The 18,325-nt window shown below is 48.8% G+C and overlaps 1 protein-coding gene across 7 annotated transcripts in view; it reads left to right on the top strand.

Moving 5' to 3' along the window:
• Positions 1–7,858: 7,858 nt before the first annotated feature.
• HIVEP1 (HIVEP zinc finger 1) overlaps positions 7,859–18,325 on the top strand; it is a 131,189-nt gene continuing 120,722 nt past the window's right edge. For 5 of the 7 annotated variants that reach the window (XM_054193491.1, XM_054193492.1, XM_054193499.1 and 2 more), the window contains exons 1-2: positions 7,859–8,009; positions 12,218–12,364. In XM_054193491.1, the coding sequence (XP_054049466.1) occupies positions 12,325–12,364 (40 nt within the window). In that variant the 5' untranslated portion in view covers positions 7,859–8,009; positions 12,218–12,324. Of the gene's footprint in view, positions 8,010–9,289; positions 9,375–10,675; positions 10,710–12,217; positions 12,365–18,325 lie in introns of those variants that run through there. The other 2 variants (XM_054193493.1, XM_054193494.1) reach the window with 2 other exon arrangements.

An 18,325-nucleotide genomic window follows, 5' to 3' on the forward strand; every position in this document is an offset into this window, starting at 1 on the left:
TAGGCCAATTTAAGCCAGTGGAGGATCTGATGTCTTAACTTTTGCCTTCCCTGCGTTGCCATGAGCTTACCTGCAAGCTTCATTGTGCATCGGTGTCAGATTCTCCTCCCACAAATGTATGCACATTTGATCCTCCAGTATGGCTGTTCCACAGTTTGACTGAAATAAGATATATGTAATATTTCTGTGATGTAGAAAAGGCCTTAACGCTTGCTGTAAAGACAAGGCTGGGGAATGATTCACCTTTGAAGTAAACAAAGTGTACTTTTTCTGTTGTACCATTTCTTAAGCCAACAGACAAACAGCTTTGAGGCCGGCTGTTGCACCCTAGACCACATTTTGGTGTTGCCTTTCAAGACATTACAGTGTTTAAACAGAAGACATAGTCAGTTGTGAAATGTCTTATCCCTTGTTGGTGAAAAGGGGCTTCAGCTGGGACGCGATGAGCCCACGGCACAACTTTCTGGAAGAGGTCTGCAACAGGCAACTGGACCTGAAGCCCAAGAGGAGACTTCCAAGCCAGCCTGGAGCAAGAGCCCAGCCAGGTGGGAAAGAGGGCTGGATGTCGGCTCCCTGGGCTACCTAGCAGCCTTCGGCTGATCCATGAAAAAACAAACCCAAAATATTTCTCTCCTTTCTGCAGCGAGAAGCCAGCCTTGAAACAGGTCTCTTTTATTTATATCATCATTGCTCTCCTACGCCTCGTTTTCCTCTGTCTTGTACGCTACGTGGGTAATTGTTTATTGATGTGTGAAAATGGGTATAGGATGCAGTCATGCTGCTGTGATAGGATTTTGGAAAATGAGATCCATGGCTTCTACAGTGGCAGCCTTGTGAAATTTTGGGACAGCTGCAAGACTGCAAGTGCCGTGTTTTCGACTTGCATTCATTTGCTGAAGTGTGTTTTGAAAATTTTCTACAGTCCTCGGCATTGGAGCCTGACACTTGTTAGCCTTAGTTTAAAAAGAATTAACAGAATCGCTGGCCACAGCTAGAGGAAACGATTTTTCAGGGGACTCCACAAAGAGAGGAAATTACATAGCAGGATTATTAAGAGAAAGGCACTGAAATAATTCAAAACAAAACCATACATCTAGTTATTGTTGTAGACATTTGGATTTAAGGAGGACTGAACATCTTTAAATGACAGAAATAGCACAGCTTACAAAAAAGAGGTGCTATCTGTCTGGCTTTTGAAGCACCACTGCAAATACTCCGTATATGACTTTGTTGCGTGAAAAGGGGCCAAGCAGTTTTGGCAGAAGATAAACCCCCTTGCGTTCTAACACTCCTCACCCAGGCGGGAGGCTAGGTGTGGCTAGGTTTAAATTCTGAGTGATGCCCAATTCAGCACTATCAGTCCAATCGTGTTTAATATGTATTAAACTATTACGATTTGGATACACTAGTAGTGGACTGCACCTTCAGTCTAGTCATGCTCCTGAACTAGCACGGCCTCTCTCGAGTTTTGGTCGCGTTCAGTGAGAAAGCGAAATGACTAGTTACTCAAACAGTGCAGTTTATTTAAGCAACAGATATACAGGTTCTTTAGGATTGCCGGTGATAAATACACTGTCTGCAAAGCACGTGCAAATAAAGATATTGTTAAGTATACAAACGCACGACAAATTATAAACGATACAGCCTGGCTATAAATGTAGGGTAGAGATTCTCTAGAGAAATTTCTAGGTCCCCGAGAAAGCGCTCGGTGTAATCGAAGTCTTACCCAAAGGCGTCCCTATGGGGGGGAAGAAAGGCTCAGCCCGTCGACTGATCCCAGAAATCAGCAACGGAATTCTTCGCAATGGTGTCTTCCCCGGCATCCCCTCTCTCTCGGGCTATTTTATACTATTTTTTATCTTCAAAGTGGAGTTTGAGTGACTTTAGTCATACGTACTTTTATTATGATTAATGTATTCAAGGAGGAGTGTTCACACCTCGGGGGCGGATAGCCTCCGGGATGGAGGTGTGTTTTGGTACATTGTGGTGAGCAAAGTTCGCACAAAGGACAGCATTTCATCAACATTTGACGAAATGTTGGCTTGGGTAGTGTGTAGGCCGCTTATCTGTTCCGTAGTACCATCTCGTCCCCATATCTGCTATTCGTCACAAGGGAAGGCCACGGAACAAGTGCGTTCTGTTCCATCCCTCGTGTAGTTTCGCAAATAACCTTGTACAGGGAATCACAGATGTGGCATTCTTCGCGTGCTAGCTGCGGCTGTATTCTACCTCAGAAGCCTCTTGATTTTATGACTTTCCTTAATGTGTGAACAATGCTGTATTTTTGTATTCTTGGCCAATTTAGTAATTATTCCACAGACTTGTATGACACTGCACAGTCAGGGGAACAAGGCTAAAGGAACTTGAAGCTTTGTTGTTGATCTGTGCCTAATGATCTGCAATATGCCTAGCAAAGTAAACATACCAGTAATCAAAGAAATTTTAACTTGTGTGAGATTTTTCAATAGAATGGGGAACAGAATAGAATCGAATCCTCTCTGTGGATTTCTGATATTCATGTCTGTACTGGGAGGGAGGCAAGGGAAAGCATTTCCAGAGAAAATAATGATGTTTTGCTTATTTCCTTTTAACCCTGCAACCTTTGAGCTGCTAAGCTAACTTAATGTGCTCAGAAGGTGATATTTAGAAGATCTCTCCCATGCGTGTCTGTGGCAAACACCAAATGAGAGTGCCACAGAATGGCAAAAATACTTGTGGAAGAAGGCACGGGATGAAATGCTTTTTAATCATTCAGATATGTTGAAGTGTTTATGGTTGAATCTAAAGAAAAAGCATACCACTGAAAGCATCTTGGCAAGATGCACTTGCGTTAAATGCATGTGTCTTCTGTTTCTTTAACAGATAAAATAAAAGGCTTAGCAAAAAAAAAAAAAATGCTGGCAAACCACACCGTATTTAAATGAACAGTTCAGAACCTAGAGCTACTGAGAAAGAAAGATCAGAGTGATCTGGCGAGCTGAGGTGAAGGGGAGATGCAGTGGAAAATATGAGCAACTTCATGAAAAAGTTCAGAGATGGCAAGAGGCCTGTCTACCTCAGTTAGGAGTAAAAATAATGGGTGCAAGGGAGTAAAAGGGCTGTAAAAGCACAGAGCCTGCAGAGAAACTGTTCTTTCTGAAAAGACAGAAGCAATTTTCAGTGGAAAGCCAAAAGGTCTGTGACTCGCTTTTCGTGGCTACATCTACGCTAACTTCAGAGCACCGGCCCAAGCTCAAACTTGCCTCGTGTTTGGACACAAGACTGTGCTCAGGGCCTTGGGTGAGCTCCATCTTGGGGAGGAGGAAGGGAGTCTGAGCTGGGCTCAGCCCTTTAATATAACCCCAATGGGATGGTATCCTGCGCTGCCGGTGAGCCTTTGCCTTCTCCCGAATCCTCCACCTCTCACAATTCTGCGTGGCAATCACGTCCCTCCCAGAAGGGCTTGATGTCACGTCCCACAAAGCCCTGCCAGGCGTGTGGTGTGCTGAGTACGAGGCATTCATCACATGGCGGTGGTCCAGCCTGCTCCTCATGCTCCTCAGCGCAGGGCAGCAGCAGCGGCATAGGCACAGCATATGCCAGCCACTGGGGCTGCCTCTTGGAGAAAAAGGCAGCACTGGTTTAACCAGTTTGGGTTTAATTTCTTCCTTTTTTTTTTTTTCTCCTTAGACTTTGGCATGCCATCATGGGAGGTTTGGACGGGCAGGGAGGGCGGCCAGCCGGCAAAGTGTGCTGAGGATGAGTCTCTTGCTCTTGGCCTCGTCCAGTGTCTCTGCAGGGAGGATGCTGCAGGTGGTGTGGGCACGGCGCTAGTCTCGCCAGAGCTTGTAGAACCAAAGGAGACCTCGAAGGAACTCTGCTAGAAGGCATTCTCCTCAGCAGCTGCTTCGCTCTGCGACCGGTCTCTTGTCTGATCTCTTGTCCTGTGACCAGAGACGTGAGGTCTCGTGTGCTGGGAGGAAAGAAGGCTGAGGTCAGGCTGTGGTGGTGGTTTAGGTAGGGTGAGGATTGCTTCCCCTGCCTGGAGGAGCTGTTGTGGAGAGAGCTCCTCCATCATTACCCCTGGGGGAGCACCACAGCAGTTGGGGCTCTTCCAAGGAGGGAGGAGGACAAATAGTCACCAAAAGAGTTTTTAGCACAGCACCTTAGACACAGGGATTCTTGTCTGAGACACTCTGATATCATTAAGATGAACATGGTGTAAATAACTAGATATGGCATCGGCGATCATGAAGTTCATTGAAATGTCTGGTTGATAATGACTGGGAAAAAGATGACACTCTGTCAGTAAATTGTGCCCTAGATCACTTGCTTAACCTAAAGCTGGACAGATGTGCACCTTCCCTTGGCCGCTGGGGTCCACGCCAGTGACCACCACACAGAGCTGCGGTGTATGTGTGTAAGTAAAATGTAAGGCTGGGCCAAAATTCTTTGGAATAGAACACGTCTCCATTATATAATGCCAGTTTCTCCAAATCCGAAGGAAGAGATTTGATTTAGGGGACTAAGGGATGTCTCCCTTTAGGACATCCTGCCAGGCGAGGAGATACAGGACGCTGCCATACAAAATGTCCCAGCCAGGACCATCTCCTTGCTGGGAGCAGCAGGCTGCGGGGAGCAGGGCACGGCCAGGTCCCTGCTGTCATCTTTGCCTGCCTCCAGGGAAGCGTCTGGCCGCTGCTGACAAGGGAGAGTTGCGAGTATCTGGGGTGACAGCTACGGCTGGAGAAAAGAGGGGAAAAAATGACCTCCCCCGGCAGCAGCGGTTGCTGCCCTATCTCTCCGGCCCTGCTGCAGGGGCGACAAGCTCTGGAAACGCTCTGAGCATCGGCTCCTTATGCCAGGTAAGCCAAGATCCTCTGGCTTTCATCTGAATAGCGCCGAGTGAGGAGCCTCAGAGCACAAGCTAATAGATAGCATTTCTTTTAGCGAAACCTTTATGTTAATTCAATACAGACTACTTATGGAATTTCCCTTCTCTGAGAAAGTCTCAACATCTATAGAGAAATAGTGCTCAGTCTTGGGTTTTGGGTTTGTTTTTTTTTTTTTTCTTTTCAGAACTTCAGAAGTTCCCTCAAAAATTCCCTGAAGCCTTAATAACAAAGATTCTCGGTTGCGTGTCAGGATGTAATGTACAATTTAAAATCTTCACATTTGATGCTCAGCATAGTTGAATTTGCCACAGTGCTTCACATTCAATATATACCAAGAGTTCTAGCAAAATCACATGCTGTTCAACTAGAGATTTATCATGGGGTGCTTAACAATGAATTATTTAAAAGTACCTAATGTATCATGGTTTCTTGAGAGCCTAATGTGTGTATGTGTATATACTTATACATAAAATACCTGTGAGCCATTACAGAATACTAGTTTCTGAGCGTAGGGGTTTTGAGCGTAAATCTAGAGGATGTTTAAAAATAGGTGTCCTCCTGAAAATGCAGTGGAGTTTTAGAAAGAAAAAAAAAAGCCTTAATAATCTTCCCCGTTCAGATACAGACACAGTCATTTAAAGGGCTCCTTTTAGGTGAAATTTTAAAAGTATCTAAATTCTGCCACAAAGGATTTTTTTTTTTCCAGTGTGCATATTGATGTGGCATTTTAGGTCTTGCTGCGAACTTTTAAAGAATTCCACTCGTTTGCAGGTTTGAGAAGATTACGATGTGCCTCCTACTAGCAATCATCCGCAGTACTTTGGGAAAAGTACTTCCCTGAGTGGGTATGCGCTTCCTTTTTGCTGATGGAAAAACACAGAAAAAGACGAAGCGGTCTGCTCTGCCTGGGATGAACAGCCTGGTATTGCCATCTCTTCCAAGCTTTCCCAAGGCTGCCCTTGGGACTGTATTTTCTACTTGCTGGGGCAGGTAGGGGAGCTGCTGGAGCAACCCGGAGCTGGGCTGGAGGTGGCTCTTCAGCCCTTAGCTCTGCTGGCTGGAGGTGCACAGGCTGAGCGTCGCCAGCTCACAGCTGCCTCCTCGTCCACTTCTTCCGACGGCCGTGGGAATAACCTCACGGGGCCAGACTTTCAGTTCTGCGTTTTTGTCCTCTGACCCAAACTGACCTTGAGATGGCTGGGTTTAAGTTCAAGGGTGGATCAGCTGGCACCATCTGACGTGCCCCAAGCCTCCCTGGGGACCTGTCTCCTCTGACATCTCATTGAGTCATTCTTGTAACTTGTGCTCGTTTGTGGAGTAAGGGCACCTATTATATTCCTGTGCATATCCATGTGGTGAGAGCAACACGTTTTCACGCTGCTGGGCGGGATGCAGTTTGACTACCTTTAGTAGAAGAACAGTTTCCCGCTGGCTCCAGGGGGTTTGCTGTCGTCCTTCATTTCAACCTGCATGTTGGAGCTCCTACTCTGAACTTATTCAGGTCCGTGGCAAAGAGCTGGGTGACCTAGGACTTCCTTCAGCAGCAGCTGCGGCGAATCCTCTTTTCTGAGGCATCTCGTGAGGAAGGGCCAGCATCTAATGCTTCCTCCCTGATGACAACAACCTGAAGCTTTCAGACAATGAGTAGGAGAAGAAAGAGCCAGATGCCATGTATTGCAAAGGCCAGTGGGACAGGCTCGCTGGGGCAGCTGGCCAGAACAAGTCGAGGTCTAGACATCGTTTCAGAGGTCACTCGACCTCAGGTTTGTGACTGGTCAGACTTGGTATGCCAATTTAAGCTTAGGGCACCTGCAGGATCACATTCATATCGATGCGTTCACGCTAACGGCAACTCTGTTCTTCAGCACATCAGAGCCCTAAGTCTGACAACCAGAAGGGGAGACAAGCACAGTTGCTAACAAAAAAAAAAAAGTCATCGCTTTCTTCTCTAACTGGGGTAGTAGTACAACATTTCTCCTGGAAGATACTCTTTGAGGGTCTGGTTTTTCATAAATCTCTAATTCTATGATGAATACCGTCTCTGTCCCTAACCGCCAAGTTGCAGAGCAGCCAGGCAGGGTGAAGGCAGGTTGTCCACTGCCTTTTTGCCCTCTGTGTAGTGAATACTTCTGTTGCCTCCAGGCAGGAGGCAGGACAGGTTACCCACAGCAGAGAACCTGCCACCACTGTAAGCCATAAATGTTTTCAAACGGTAATTTAAGTGAAGTCAAGAGGAAAAATAGCCCAGAGACACGGTGCCTGTGGCCAGAAGCGGTCTCGTGTCTGTGTACAGCTCTGCACTGAGCTACTCTGCATCCTCCTGCCTTGGTTTCTCCCATGTGAAATGGGGGTGAAAGTACTTGCCTGTCTTAAGAAAACCTGGCGTGATTAAATGGGGCTTGAAAGAAGGCCCTCGGAAAAACTCAAAGTCTCTGGAAACGGTGGTCACGTTCTCTTAAGGCAGGCGCTGGTCAGGGTCTGGCATGGACACCAAACTCACAAGGGAAGGCGGTAGGGTGGTCACAGCTGAGGACAACAAGGGCTGCCAGGGGCACGCAGACACGGGAGGCGGAAGGACAGCAATATTTAATTGGGTTTATTTGCTAAACCCATCACGTGCTGCCTCTGAACGCCAAAAAAAAAAAAAAAAAAAAAGATGGAAAACCCGAGTGGTCACGAAAAGCTGCCAGCACTTCTTTGTCACGGACTTTGGATTTTTTTTTTAAATAATTAGAATACAAAAGGCCCCCCCCCACTTCCTCCTCAGTGCTAAAAAGCCCAGGCCCCCCCTTCCCTTTTTTTTTTTTTTGGGGGGGGGGGGGGGATGTTGGCGCGGACGGACAGAGGGACACAGACCACACACACCCCACGCACAGCTGATGCAGGAGCCCGGCGTCCAGGCCAGGCCACGCCACGGCCGGGCCCCCACCGCCTAAACCCCCGCCGTCCGGGCCAAAAAAGGGGCGCCGCGGCGGAGAGGACGAGGCGCCTCCTCCTCGTATTTCCTCCCCCGCCCACTTCCAGCGGCGGCGGCGGCGGCCGAGGGGCTCTGGCTGCTGCTGCTGCTGCTGCCGCTGCCGCTGCCGCCCGGCATGAAAAGTTACCGCCGCGGCGGGCAGGATGCGCGGCGCCACGGTGAGTGTCCCCGACGGGGCGCGGCGGGGCCGTGCGGCGGGGGCGTGTTGTGGGGGGGGAAGCCCGGCCGGGCAGGCGGGGAGGAACCTCCGGGATCTCCGCGTCAGCCCCGGCTCCCTGCGTGTGTGCGTGTCCGGCCGTGCCGGTGCCCCCGGGGGCGGGGGGGTGGTGGTGTGTGGGGGGAACCGGGCGGCGGCAGGGGGGAGCGCGACGCGTACCGGCGCGGCGCTCGCAGCGCCCAGACGCAACTTTTGCCCGCGGGGGCGGCGGTACCGGGACCCCCCCAAGGAGACACACATACCCACCCACCCACCCCCCGGGGCTGCGGCGACGAGGGGCGGCGAGGATCCCCCCCCACTGTCCCGGGGCACCGCACAGCCCCAGTGCCGGTGTTTGTGTGTGTGTGACCCGGGATGCCAACCGGGGAAGCGGGGGGGTGGCGGCGGGGAAGCCTCTGTTGTGCCTCGCGCGGCGCCGCCCGTCCCTCCCCTCCCCCCACCGGGCCGCGAGGAAACCCCCTCGGTGACCCCTCCCCCCGACCCCTCCCCCCACCCCCCACCCCCCCGCCCCGGGGCCGGGGAAGGGTGGGGGCGGGGCCGGGAGACCCGGTGACGTCACTGCTCCCCGGCCCCTGCTTCCTGCAATAGAAAGTGAGAAAAGGGTAAAATACCCTCCCCCCCCTCATCCCCCCCCCCCCCCCGCCTCCACCTCACCCCGCCCCCGCGGCCCGCGCGCCGCCGCCTCCCGCCCCTCCCCCCACCAGTGACCGGGGCGCCCGGGGATAGGGGGGGGAGGGGCGGGGCGGGGGGGGGGGAGGGGCAGCGCGTCTCTCCCCGAGGGGAGCCCGGCGGATGCGGCGGGCCCGCCCCGCCCCTCGGGGGAGGCTCCGTGTGTCCCGTGTCGTGTCCGTCTCCCTCCCCCTCCATCATGTCGTGTGTCCGTCCCCCCCCACCGCCCCGCGGGACGGTGAAGGCGGGGGGGGGGGGGGGTGCGGGGTCGGTCCGCTCCCGTGCGGGACATGGCGGGGGGGGGGAGGGGTCTGCCCGGGGGCGGGGGGGGCCGTGCCGGGGGGCGGTGCCTTGGCCGGCCCCCGGTGGGGGGGACGGGGACGGTGCATGGAGGAGGGGTGGGTGTCGGTGCCGGGCTCGGTGCGTGCGCGGCGGCGGCGCTGGGTCATGTTTGTGTTTGAGGTTGTCAAGTGAAGGAGGCTCCTGGCCCCCCCAACCCCCCCCCCGCTCCGCTCCGCTCCCCTCCTCCCTTCCCAGTCACACCCCCCCCCCCCCGTTTCTCCCGCCGCCGCCGCCGCGCAGGGGTCGCCGCGCTCCCCGCCGCCGCCATCAACCGCCGCGCCGGCCCCTCCGCCAGGTTTGCAGCGGGCCCCGCCGGGAGCGGGGGGAGGGGGGGGGGGTGGGGGGCTCGGGGGGGTGCGGTGGGGAGGGGACGACGCGGGGGGTGCGGGGCGGGACGGGCGCTCCCCGCCGCGGCCGGAGCTTCTCTTCCAACCCCCCCCCCCCCCATCCCTGCGCGGAGCTGCGGCAGCCACAACACAATGTGTCCTCCGCCGGTGGCGGCGGCGGCGGCGGAGGGGGGCGGGTGGGGATGGGGAGGACCGCAGGCCCCGCTTCCCCCCTTCTACACCCCCCCACCCCCCTCCCCAGTCCCTTCCGCCGGGACGCGCGGGGACTCCGCTCTTCCCTCCCGGGGGTGCCCAGGCGGGCAGCGCTCGGGGGGTGGTGTGTGTGTGTGTGTCGAGGGGGGGGGGGGGTTTATCTGTGTGCCCCCCCTCCAGGATTTGGGGGGAGGTGGGTACCGCGGACCCCCGGCCGCGCTCCTCCCGCCCTCCCCGGCCCTGGCCCCGCTGGGTGCCGGGCTGCGGCCCCCCCCCCCCGCCCCCCCCGGGCTTCTCCCCCCCCCCCCCCGCCGGCATGTGTGCAGCGCTTTGTTCGGTGCGGCGTTGCAGAGGGGTTTTCCCAGGCTCCTCCCTCTTTATTCATTCATGTTTTTTTTTTTTTTTTCCTCCTTCCCTCTCTCCCTTTCCTTTTGCAGCCGCACATACCGACGGCTCTCGGGGCCCCGGGGGCTGCCTGCCTCCCCTAATCTGCTTTTTTTTTAATTATTTTTTTTTTTTTTTGCGGGGCGGGGTGGGGGGGATGTGACCGCTGCGTTTGCAAAGGCCGGTTTCACCTTCTCCCCCCCCTTTTTTTTTTTTTTTTTTTTTTTTTTTTTTTTTTTTTTGGTTCAAATTAAGGAGGGAATGACTTCTTCCCTGCGCGGTGTGTTTCAGCCGTGGCTTTCGCACGGCCATCTCTTCCCCCCCCCCCCCGCGAAAGGATGAGTCCTGCTGATGAACCGGCCGGGGGGGGGGTGGTGGGGGTGGAGGAAATTGGGTGGTTTTGGAGCGTAATTAAGATGTCATTTGTGCTGCAGGGGAGCATCGGGAGGTGCTTGTGATTTAGGGGGTACCCGGGGGATTTCAAACTCCTGCTCCAGACAGCTTGCATAAAGAAGCGACGGTGTTTATGATAATCTTTAAAAAAAAAAAAAAACCCAAAAAACAAAACCAAACCTCAGCCCGGCAGCACCCAGAGGAAGGGGGGGGACTTGGGGTTCAGGGGGTGCTTGTTGCTTCAAGCCTTTCAGCCACTCCTCTGCCTTTCCAGTTGGCGTCCGCGCCCGGGAAAACGGACCTGTTAGCATAAGGTTTTATTTAATTTCTAAATCTTTCTGTTATCCTCACAGATAAAGTGGTATGAGCGAGCAACTTGACAAGATGTGTGCTCTGTTTTGGATTTTTCCCTGTTTTTCCTTTACCGTGCAGTAATACCCTTAGTGAAGAACCATTAGTCAGAATAACATTTTCCAGCCTTCCTTTGTGTCAGTTGCAGTCAGTTTCTTCTCCTGTTTGGGTCCTTTTATGCAGCAACAGACAAAAGAAACATTAAAAATTAATGATTGTATTCCTCAACAGTCTGTAGACTGAAGGGGTGGTTGCAAGTAGTCTATTTTAAGTGGGTTTGAATTCCATTTTTATAAAAACTGCTTGTCTTAAAAAAAAATGTGGGAAAAAACCCCCAAAAAACAAACACCCACCCCCAATTAATACTTACTAAAAATCCTACATACTTCTTCCTTCAAGTAGCTATCCTTAATCAGCTTGTCCATATTAGGGGCCACTCTGAAGTTTATATGAATTTTTAAAATTTCTTCCTAGTGTTTATTAAAAAAAAATAATTAATCTCTTAACATGAGGTGGTATTAGTATTTAAAAAGAAAAAGTGGAAAGTGTTAAATTTTTTATTTTGTTTAGCTAGGAGAGTGGAATTACGCCAGTCATTTTCTTTTTTAAGTTCTTGTGCGTAAGTAGTTTGCCATAGTTCCGTGGGAGATATCGCATCCCATAGGATTTCAGAAACTAAACGAAATGCTCCTTAAACCGGAGGCAAATCCTAAGAGTATTTGAGAAGTGGGGAAGTTTTGTTAATCTTGAAAGAGATGCAGGTTTGGGGATGCAAATGTAGGTTTGTGCCGATTTAGCAGCAAACCTGAGTGTGAGGCTACTAAAGAAGTCCCTGGTCCGTGGGGTTTATCTGTAGCGGGGCTTTCCTGGCTGCGGCCTCCTGTAAATGCAGGAGGCAGGACCACGCCAAGGGCAGAAACTTGCTGCGCAACAGCTTGCAGGTGGGTCAAGAGCCGGTGGGATTCTCTGCTGTAAACTGATTTTTCGGCAGAAATATCCCATGGGGGGGAGGTCTTCTGGACTTCCACGCTCCACGTAAGGCACCCAGAGGCAGCTGATGTTACGAGGAGGGCGGATTATTGCCTTTGCCCTCCGCTCTGCTCTCCCCCCGCTCCGAGATGAAGATCCGTATCTTGAAGCCTGATGTCAAAATTTTGTTTAGTTTTCTGGATTTATTTGCATGGGACGCGAGTTGTTGGAAGACGTTTTCTGGCTAGAAAACAGCTGACAAATGTGGAAAAGTGTCTTGGTTTTCTCATGCTTCCTGAGTAATCCCAAAAGGAGTTTCACCCTCATGTAGTTTTCTTAAGATATTGGAACATTTCACTCTGTAAAAGGATAGGTACAGAAATACTTCTTGCTCATCGCTAATTTCTGTGGCCGTTTGAGGATGGAAGGGAGCAGATAGGTATCTTTGTTTTCCTTATTAATGCATGAGTCTCATAACTTTTCTTTCTCTCTTCTTTTTTAGCATACGGATTAACTGACCCCTTTGACAAGTTTATGGAGCTGCCATCTCTCTGCTTGCTGTACTTTCCATTTCTGAGAGGAGAAAGTGGTGTATGAGATTAGAGGAAAATGCCTCGGACAAAGCAGATACATCCCAGAAATCTGAGAGGTATGTAGCTCTCAGCTGAGAAAGAAAAGCTCTTGGGAAACTCGGTTGCAGTTTCAATTACGAGGTTAAGGGAATACGTATTTAAGAAGTCTGTTTTGATCCAAAAATAGTTTGCAAGCAAGTTTTGGGAGTCGGCCGCGAGACAGCTCTAATTTTGAGAGAAATAAGTGGAATCTGTTCTTATTCTCGCAGTCTGTGTGCTTGACAGCGTTCTTGATATCCTTCAGCTTACAGCAATAACCAGCATGAACGTTGAGAATGCGAAGGAAGACGTAGTTTTCTTACCAGAGAATTTACGGTTGAAATAATACGGGGAGGTGGGAAACGCATGTAGCGTAGAAGCAGCACGAGCACTGATGGCCGGTAGTTGTTTTTGTTAATAGCAATCAGTTTGGCTTGCTTTTGAGGGCATCAGACTCTCCTCCTGTGCATGCCTCCCCGCTATTTATCATCTGCCACCCACGCTAGGTTTGACCTTGGTCTTCTGGGTCTCCTCACTGTGCTTTGCCTTCGCCGTAGCTTGTTGGCTATGGAAAGCAGCAAGCGGGCAAGTGACCCGCTCCACAAACTGGCAAGCTTATGTGTCCGGGCGTTTCCTTGAACAAAAATCCCAGTGCGCTTAACCCGGCGCGGGACTGGCAGATGAATGTGAGGAGTCTGATGCTCCGGTTATTTGTTACTGTCTTGGTAGAAGTGGCCCCGGAGGGTTTAAATGAGGGGGAAAAAAGACAGGTCATTTGTTGAGCGGATGCGTGTGTCGAGGGAGGACACGCTGCCATCCCCACCCCGGTACGCAGCTTTTGGGAGAACATGCTTCCACCTGCGCCCTCACGTGTAGCTGTCATCAGCTTTTTTTTTTTTTTTTTTTAATGTGCATTTTACAGTTGCAGTATGGAAGCGTCCCTTCGGAGAATAAAAGCGATTACAAAACCACAAACGTCAACATAAAGTTTTAGGGGCAGGAACAGCATTTGATTCCGGTTTCAACTTTTTTTTTTTTTTTTTTTTATGCCAAAACCCAACAAACATCCGTGTGTGTTTCAGTCGGTTTATAGTTGAGAAGCTCTCAAGTGCCAGTGCATGCAGCTGTATCCGAGGCCTCATGGTTGCGGACTGTTATCACTGCTACCACTAACAGCCTCTGCTGGAGAAGACATTTTTGCAGTGTTTTTATTCAGGAAGTGCCTTGTTTCGTGTGATGGATAAGCCTCCATCACAGATCGGGAATTTCACATTTAGGTGATGCCGTTTCCCCTTCTCACTGAACGCGAAGCGATGAATTAGAGCCCAGTTTTTAATATTGCTGCTTACTAAGCTGCTGACATAGCTGAGCTTATGTTTTCTGATCAAATATGAGGGTGATCTAGTTCTAGTACTCTGTCTGATATCTACTCTTGTGTTGCTTGAAACTTAATAGGAGTTAAGTCTATTGTAAAGCTTTCTATTCACTTAAATAAATGCATTTAAAATAAATAATCTAATTAAACTCTTAATTGTGTAAGAAATTAATTGTTTTTTTTTTCTTTGCATAATTTCCCCAGTCATTTAGCTTTTATCGCCCCCTGTAATAGCAGTTTTCATGAGTTCCTATTTTTCCACAACTAACGGAGTTCTTGAATGAATTAAGATGGGTTAAATGTTGAGAAGGGAAACAGAGGTATACAGTGAGACCAAGGTTTGAAATGATGTCCGAATGGTTACGTGATTGTTAAAACTACACAGGTGCTGCAAACTTCATCACGTTGTGAGCATGTATTGCTACTATCAGGGGTTATTAGAGGTGAAGTGATTTGAAAAATCAGTTTATTTCCAATTAGTTATGCCCTATTTCCATTTTTAGTCTAGATAATGAGGAAAACTGGATTTCAGTTTCTTTAGTCATTTTATCAGTCTGAGAATATTGCAGAAAACATTTGCTTAAACCCTCAGTTTTTGCTGGAACTTGAGGAGGCTGAAACATTTTGCAGGTCTGCTTTCTGACAGCTTATGTTTATGTATGTGAAGTTAGACCCATCTTAAGTTGACACTCTTAACCATTAAAACTTTAAAAACTGTGGGGTTTTTTAAATGCTGTGGTTTAATCCACGGCAATTAACATCGATGATAACTGAATCTGCAAAAAGAATAAATGTCTGTGGTCGAAGGTGAAACTCGTCAAACTCTTATGTTTTATAGCTTTTGGAAGACTTAAGATGTACGATTAAGTAACCTGTACTTATTGGTTAAAAGGTGTTTTTTAAGTTGTCTTAACCTGATTGTCACCTTTTGTACTACGTACAAAGAATGCTCCGTGGCCCCACCTGGCTTCTGCCTCCCTTGTCCCAACTCCTCTGGTTGCCCCATGGCCATCAAGTCGCTTTAACGGGACTTGTCCGGAGCCCGTCAATGTTTAACTTCTTTGAGAGATCGCTGTTGACCAGCCCTTGACGCTCTCTATCCTGCTGTGTGTTGGCTGAGTTGCTTGGGTTGCGCTCGCAGTCCGAGTCTGCCTGAGAAAACAACCAAGTCCAAGAAACTGAAGTATTTTCACCTAAAAAAAACCCCACCCCAACTCAATCCCTCTCTCCTTCCCCCTGCACCTCACCCCCCCCACCCCCCAAAAAAAAAAAAAAAACCACACGGAAAAACCCCTACCATAAACATCCCCCACGCAAAAAAAAAAAAAAAAAAAAAAAAAAAAAACACAACACAATTTGAGGTTTGCTGCAGCATAGGAATAAGTTGTGAAGGTTTTAATATTGCCTGTGTTTACCGTAAGCAACCTTATTGTCTGGGGAAAATGAAGTAGCGTTGTTTAATACAGAGAGCTAAATTTAAGATTTTGGCAGGAAACCTTAAGGCTCTTCTTTTTGTGACATGGCTTGATTTTACTCATTTTGTATGCTTCTGAGAGAGCTGACAGCCTTTGGCAGATTAGCAGGTGCCCCTGAAGTATCAGGATCAGTGAAGATCAAATTTATTTCTTATGGGTTTTTTTTTGTATGTGCTGAGGTCCTCTCCCCTCTCCCCCTTCTTGGCTTTCACTGTCTTTTTATAGATGAGTCAATATAGTGCTATACTAACTTCATTTTCCTGCTGTAAAAAAAACCCACACTGTATCAAGAGGGCAGGATATGGGAAGCATTATTTTGCAAATAATAAAAAAATTAAATTAGTTGGCCATTTGTTTTCGTGACTGTGTGCTAACGACATGGTTTTAATGCCTGACGCTGGCAGAATCAGCGTGTTGGGTCTGAAGGGTACCGAAAAGGCATCTGCTGTGCTGCGCTCGTTTCGTGGTGGTTTTGTGTCGCATCAGCCTTCCCTGCTTCTGTGTCCTTGCGTGAAAAGCCTTACCCTCGTCACCAAGTGGTCTGCTTTGGTAAGAGGAGCTGTGCACTGTGTCCGACTCGGTCTCCTGGCCAACTTAATAGTCGTGGGCAGCCCTAGCAGAAGGGCTAGAATTGGAGAGAAATTCCAGTTTCGCATGTCTCAACAGGAGAGAGTTTGGATGCACGCAAGTTCCAAAAAATGCTTAATAGTTGCGAAGGCCAAAGGCACACCTTGGAAGAGCCTGGCGTGGGTTACCTGTCAGCTCTGTGGCTGCAACTGAGTTTCCAAGCAGGTCTTCCTGATGTTGTCTTAGCCTCTTAAATATCAAATACATGTATCGCGTTGCTAATCAAAAGCGTCATCACTCCAGAAAACAAGTGTGCTGCAAAAGAGGAAAATATCCGTCTTACTCTGACACCCGGAGGTCGTCTTTTCTTGACGTGTTTTATTTGTTGTATGAAGTTTTATCTCGCTGAGACTAACGAAAAGACTACTTTGCGTGCGGCTGCGCCCTGTGTTTACATGGCCAATTGATACACTGGTGTACCAAAACATTTCATCGGAGCTGTAATGTATTCCCAGAAGTACAGTTACATTAGAGAATCATGCTTTTAGCAGGGCTGAGTGGGCTTGGTTTGCTGTCGGGTGGTTGTGAGGATATAGAAGCAAAAACAGCTCATGTTTTTGTTTACATAGAGGTACCCAGTTGCAGAGTTTAAAATGAAACCTCATTTGTCATGGTGTACGGTGTTTAGCACAGTGCTCTGATTCACCAATACAAAACTGTAACAGAAATATTTTGAACTTTGTCTCTTCCTAGATAAGCTTTCTGTTATTTTTAACGAAACAAGTCCTTGCTGTTTCTGTTTTTCCTTCTCAGTCAAACACTCCTATTTGACACAAATGGCGGATGGGCCCGTAAAGTTCAACAGCCGTCTCCAAATCTTTTAACGCTTTGCATTTAATAAGGAAATGCAAGTATACTATGAAGAACTGTGCTCAGTAGCTTGATAGCTTTGCGGTAATCTGAAAAGCGTGCTTAAGTTTGCTGGAAAACTGGATAAGTTCTGGGTCTTACGAAGTCCAGAAGAGCCAGGCACCTGCTATGCCTTAAGTGTGATTTAGCTCTTTGAGTTGGTTTAAAATTCTGCTGTGCTTTCAGTACTGAAACAGGCCTGTCTACACTGAAAGCTGACAGGTTGGTATTTCTTATTACTGTTTGGCCGCGTAGTCTATAAAACTTGGTAATTGATTGGTGTGTTCTGCTTTAGTTCATGATTTATATCAAAAGACTTTAAAAAGCCTCTGAAATTTCTTAAGGCTCACTTCTGTAACTCGTGCTTGCTTGGTTCAAAAGAAACGTGCAAGCACAACGTCTGACTTCTGAGTGTTGGTGGTGTTTCTGACACAAAAATAACGCTCTGCTCCAGGGTATTTCTGAGGGGCTGTTGGTGCACTATAGGTGCATCAGAAGTGCTAGTAGTGTGCGCTCTGTGACATACCTGTGGACATCTGTAAAGGTGTTGCGTATGCGTCTTGCTTAAATTTCCGGGACATGAGTGAGACACAGGTGGGACAAGAAGTCAGAGTTTTGACTCAGTGACTTTGTTGTAGAAGCATCCCTTCATTTGGCAGCAGTTCTTGTTTCTGTGTATCAAATTGTTTTCTCCTATAATTTCTTCTACAAACCAAATTTGAGCCCGAAGCCTCTCTCATGAAGGTCAAGAGAATGAATGGCTCTGTTGGTGTACCGTCAGCTGGAATACCAGCAGATCCACCTGTAATGCAATGAATAGAGCAGATCTCTTGTAGACCGTAGAAGTACTCTCTCGGTGCCTTGTATTTCTCATCTGGGATGTGGAATGATAATGTTTCTCTTCTTCTGTTTGTTTGTTTTTGTTTTACTAGCTTAGAGTGTAAGATCTTTAGGCTGTTTCTTATGGTATGTATGGCCCAACATCTGGCACATTAGAGATCATCTTGACTGCAGCCATTAAATTCTGTTGTAATATGAATAATGTCTATATTTACATGTGAAAAGCTGCCTAAAATATTCTGCAGTGTAAGAAAGGCTGGATTTCAAGTTGTAACTTGCCGCCCTTTCCCATCGCCTGTCCTGTCCCTGTCTCCCTGTTACCTGTCCCTAAACTTGTTGATGTGTTTTCAAAAGGCTCTGGTCCTGCTCACTGCACGGGGTGGTTGGGGCTTAAGTCAGTGGCCACAGGTGATGGACAAAAGCCTGCCGAGAGTGGACTGCAAGAGGGAAAAGAATAGTAGGGTGGGTAACACTGTTCAGTGTTGCCTCGAGACAGCTGCGTTGAATTCCTGCCTCCACCGCTGAGTTTCTTGTGTGAGACGGAGCAATTGTGTTACACCGAAACTTTGCAGCCAGCCACTAATTGTGTATTCTGCGTTTTGCCCAAATTGAGATGCCCAGGCAAAAATTCTGAGTTTTTTTGCAACTGCACAGTCGGTCCACTATGGATACGATTTGGATGGAAAACACCGCAAAAGGGCTAAGTACCTTTAAAAAAAAAATCAAAAAAAAAAAAATCAAGGTCTAGGTGACTGAAGTTGTAGATCCAAGATTAGCCAACACTTTTGGCAAATCTTTTAGTCTCTCTAGGCCTCTGTTTGCTGCCTGCAAAT

The sequence above is a fragment of the Rissa tridactyla genome, chromosome 2, assembly GCF_028500815.1.
Source record: "Rissa tridactyla isolate bRisTri1 chromosome 2, bRisTri1.patW.cur.20221130, whole genome shotgun sequence".
In the NCBI taxonomy this organism is placed as follows: domain Eukaryota; kingdom Metazoa; phylum Chordata; class Aves; order Charadriiformes; family Laridae; genus Rissa; species Rissa tridactyla.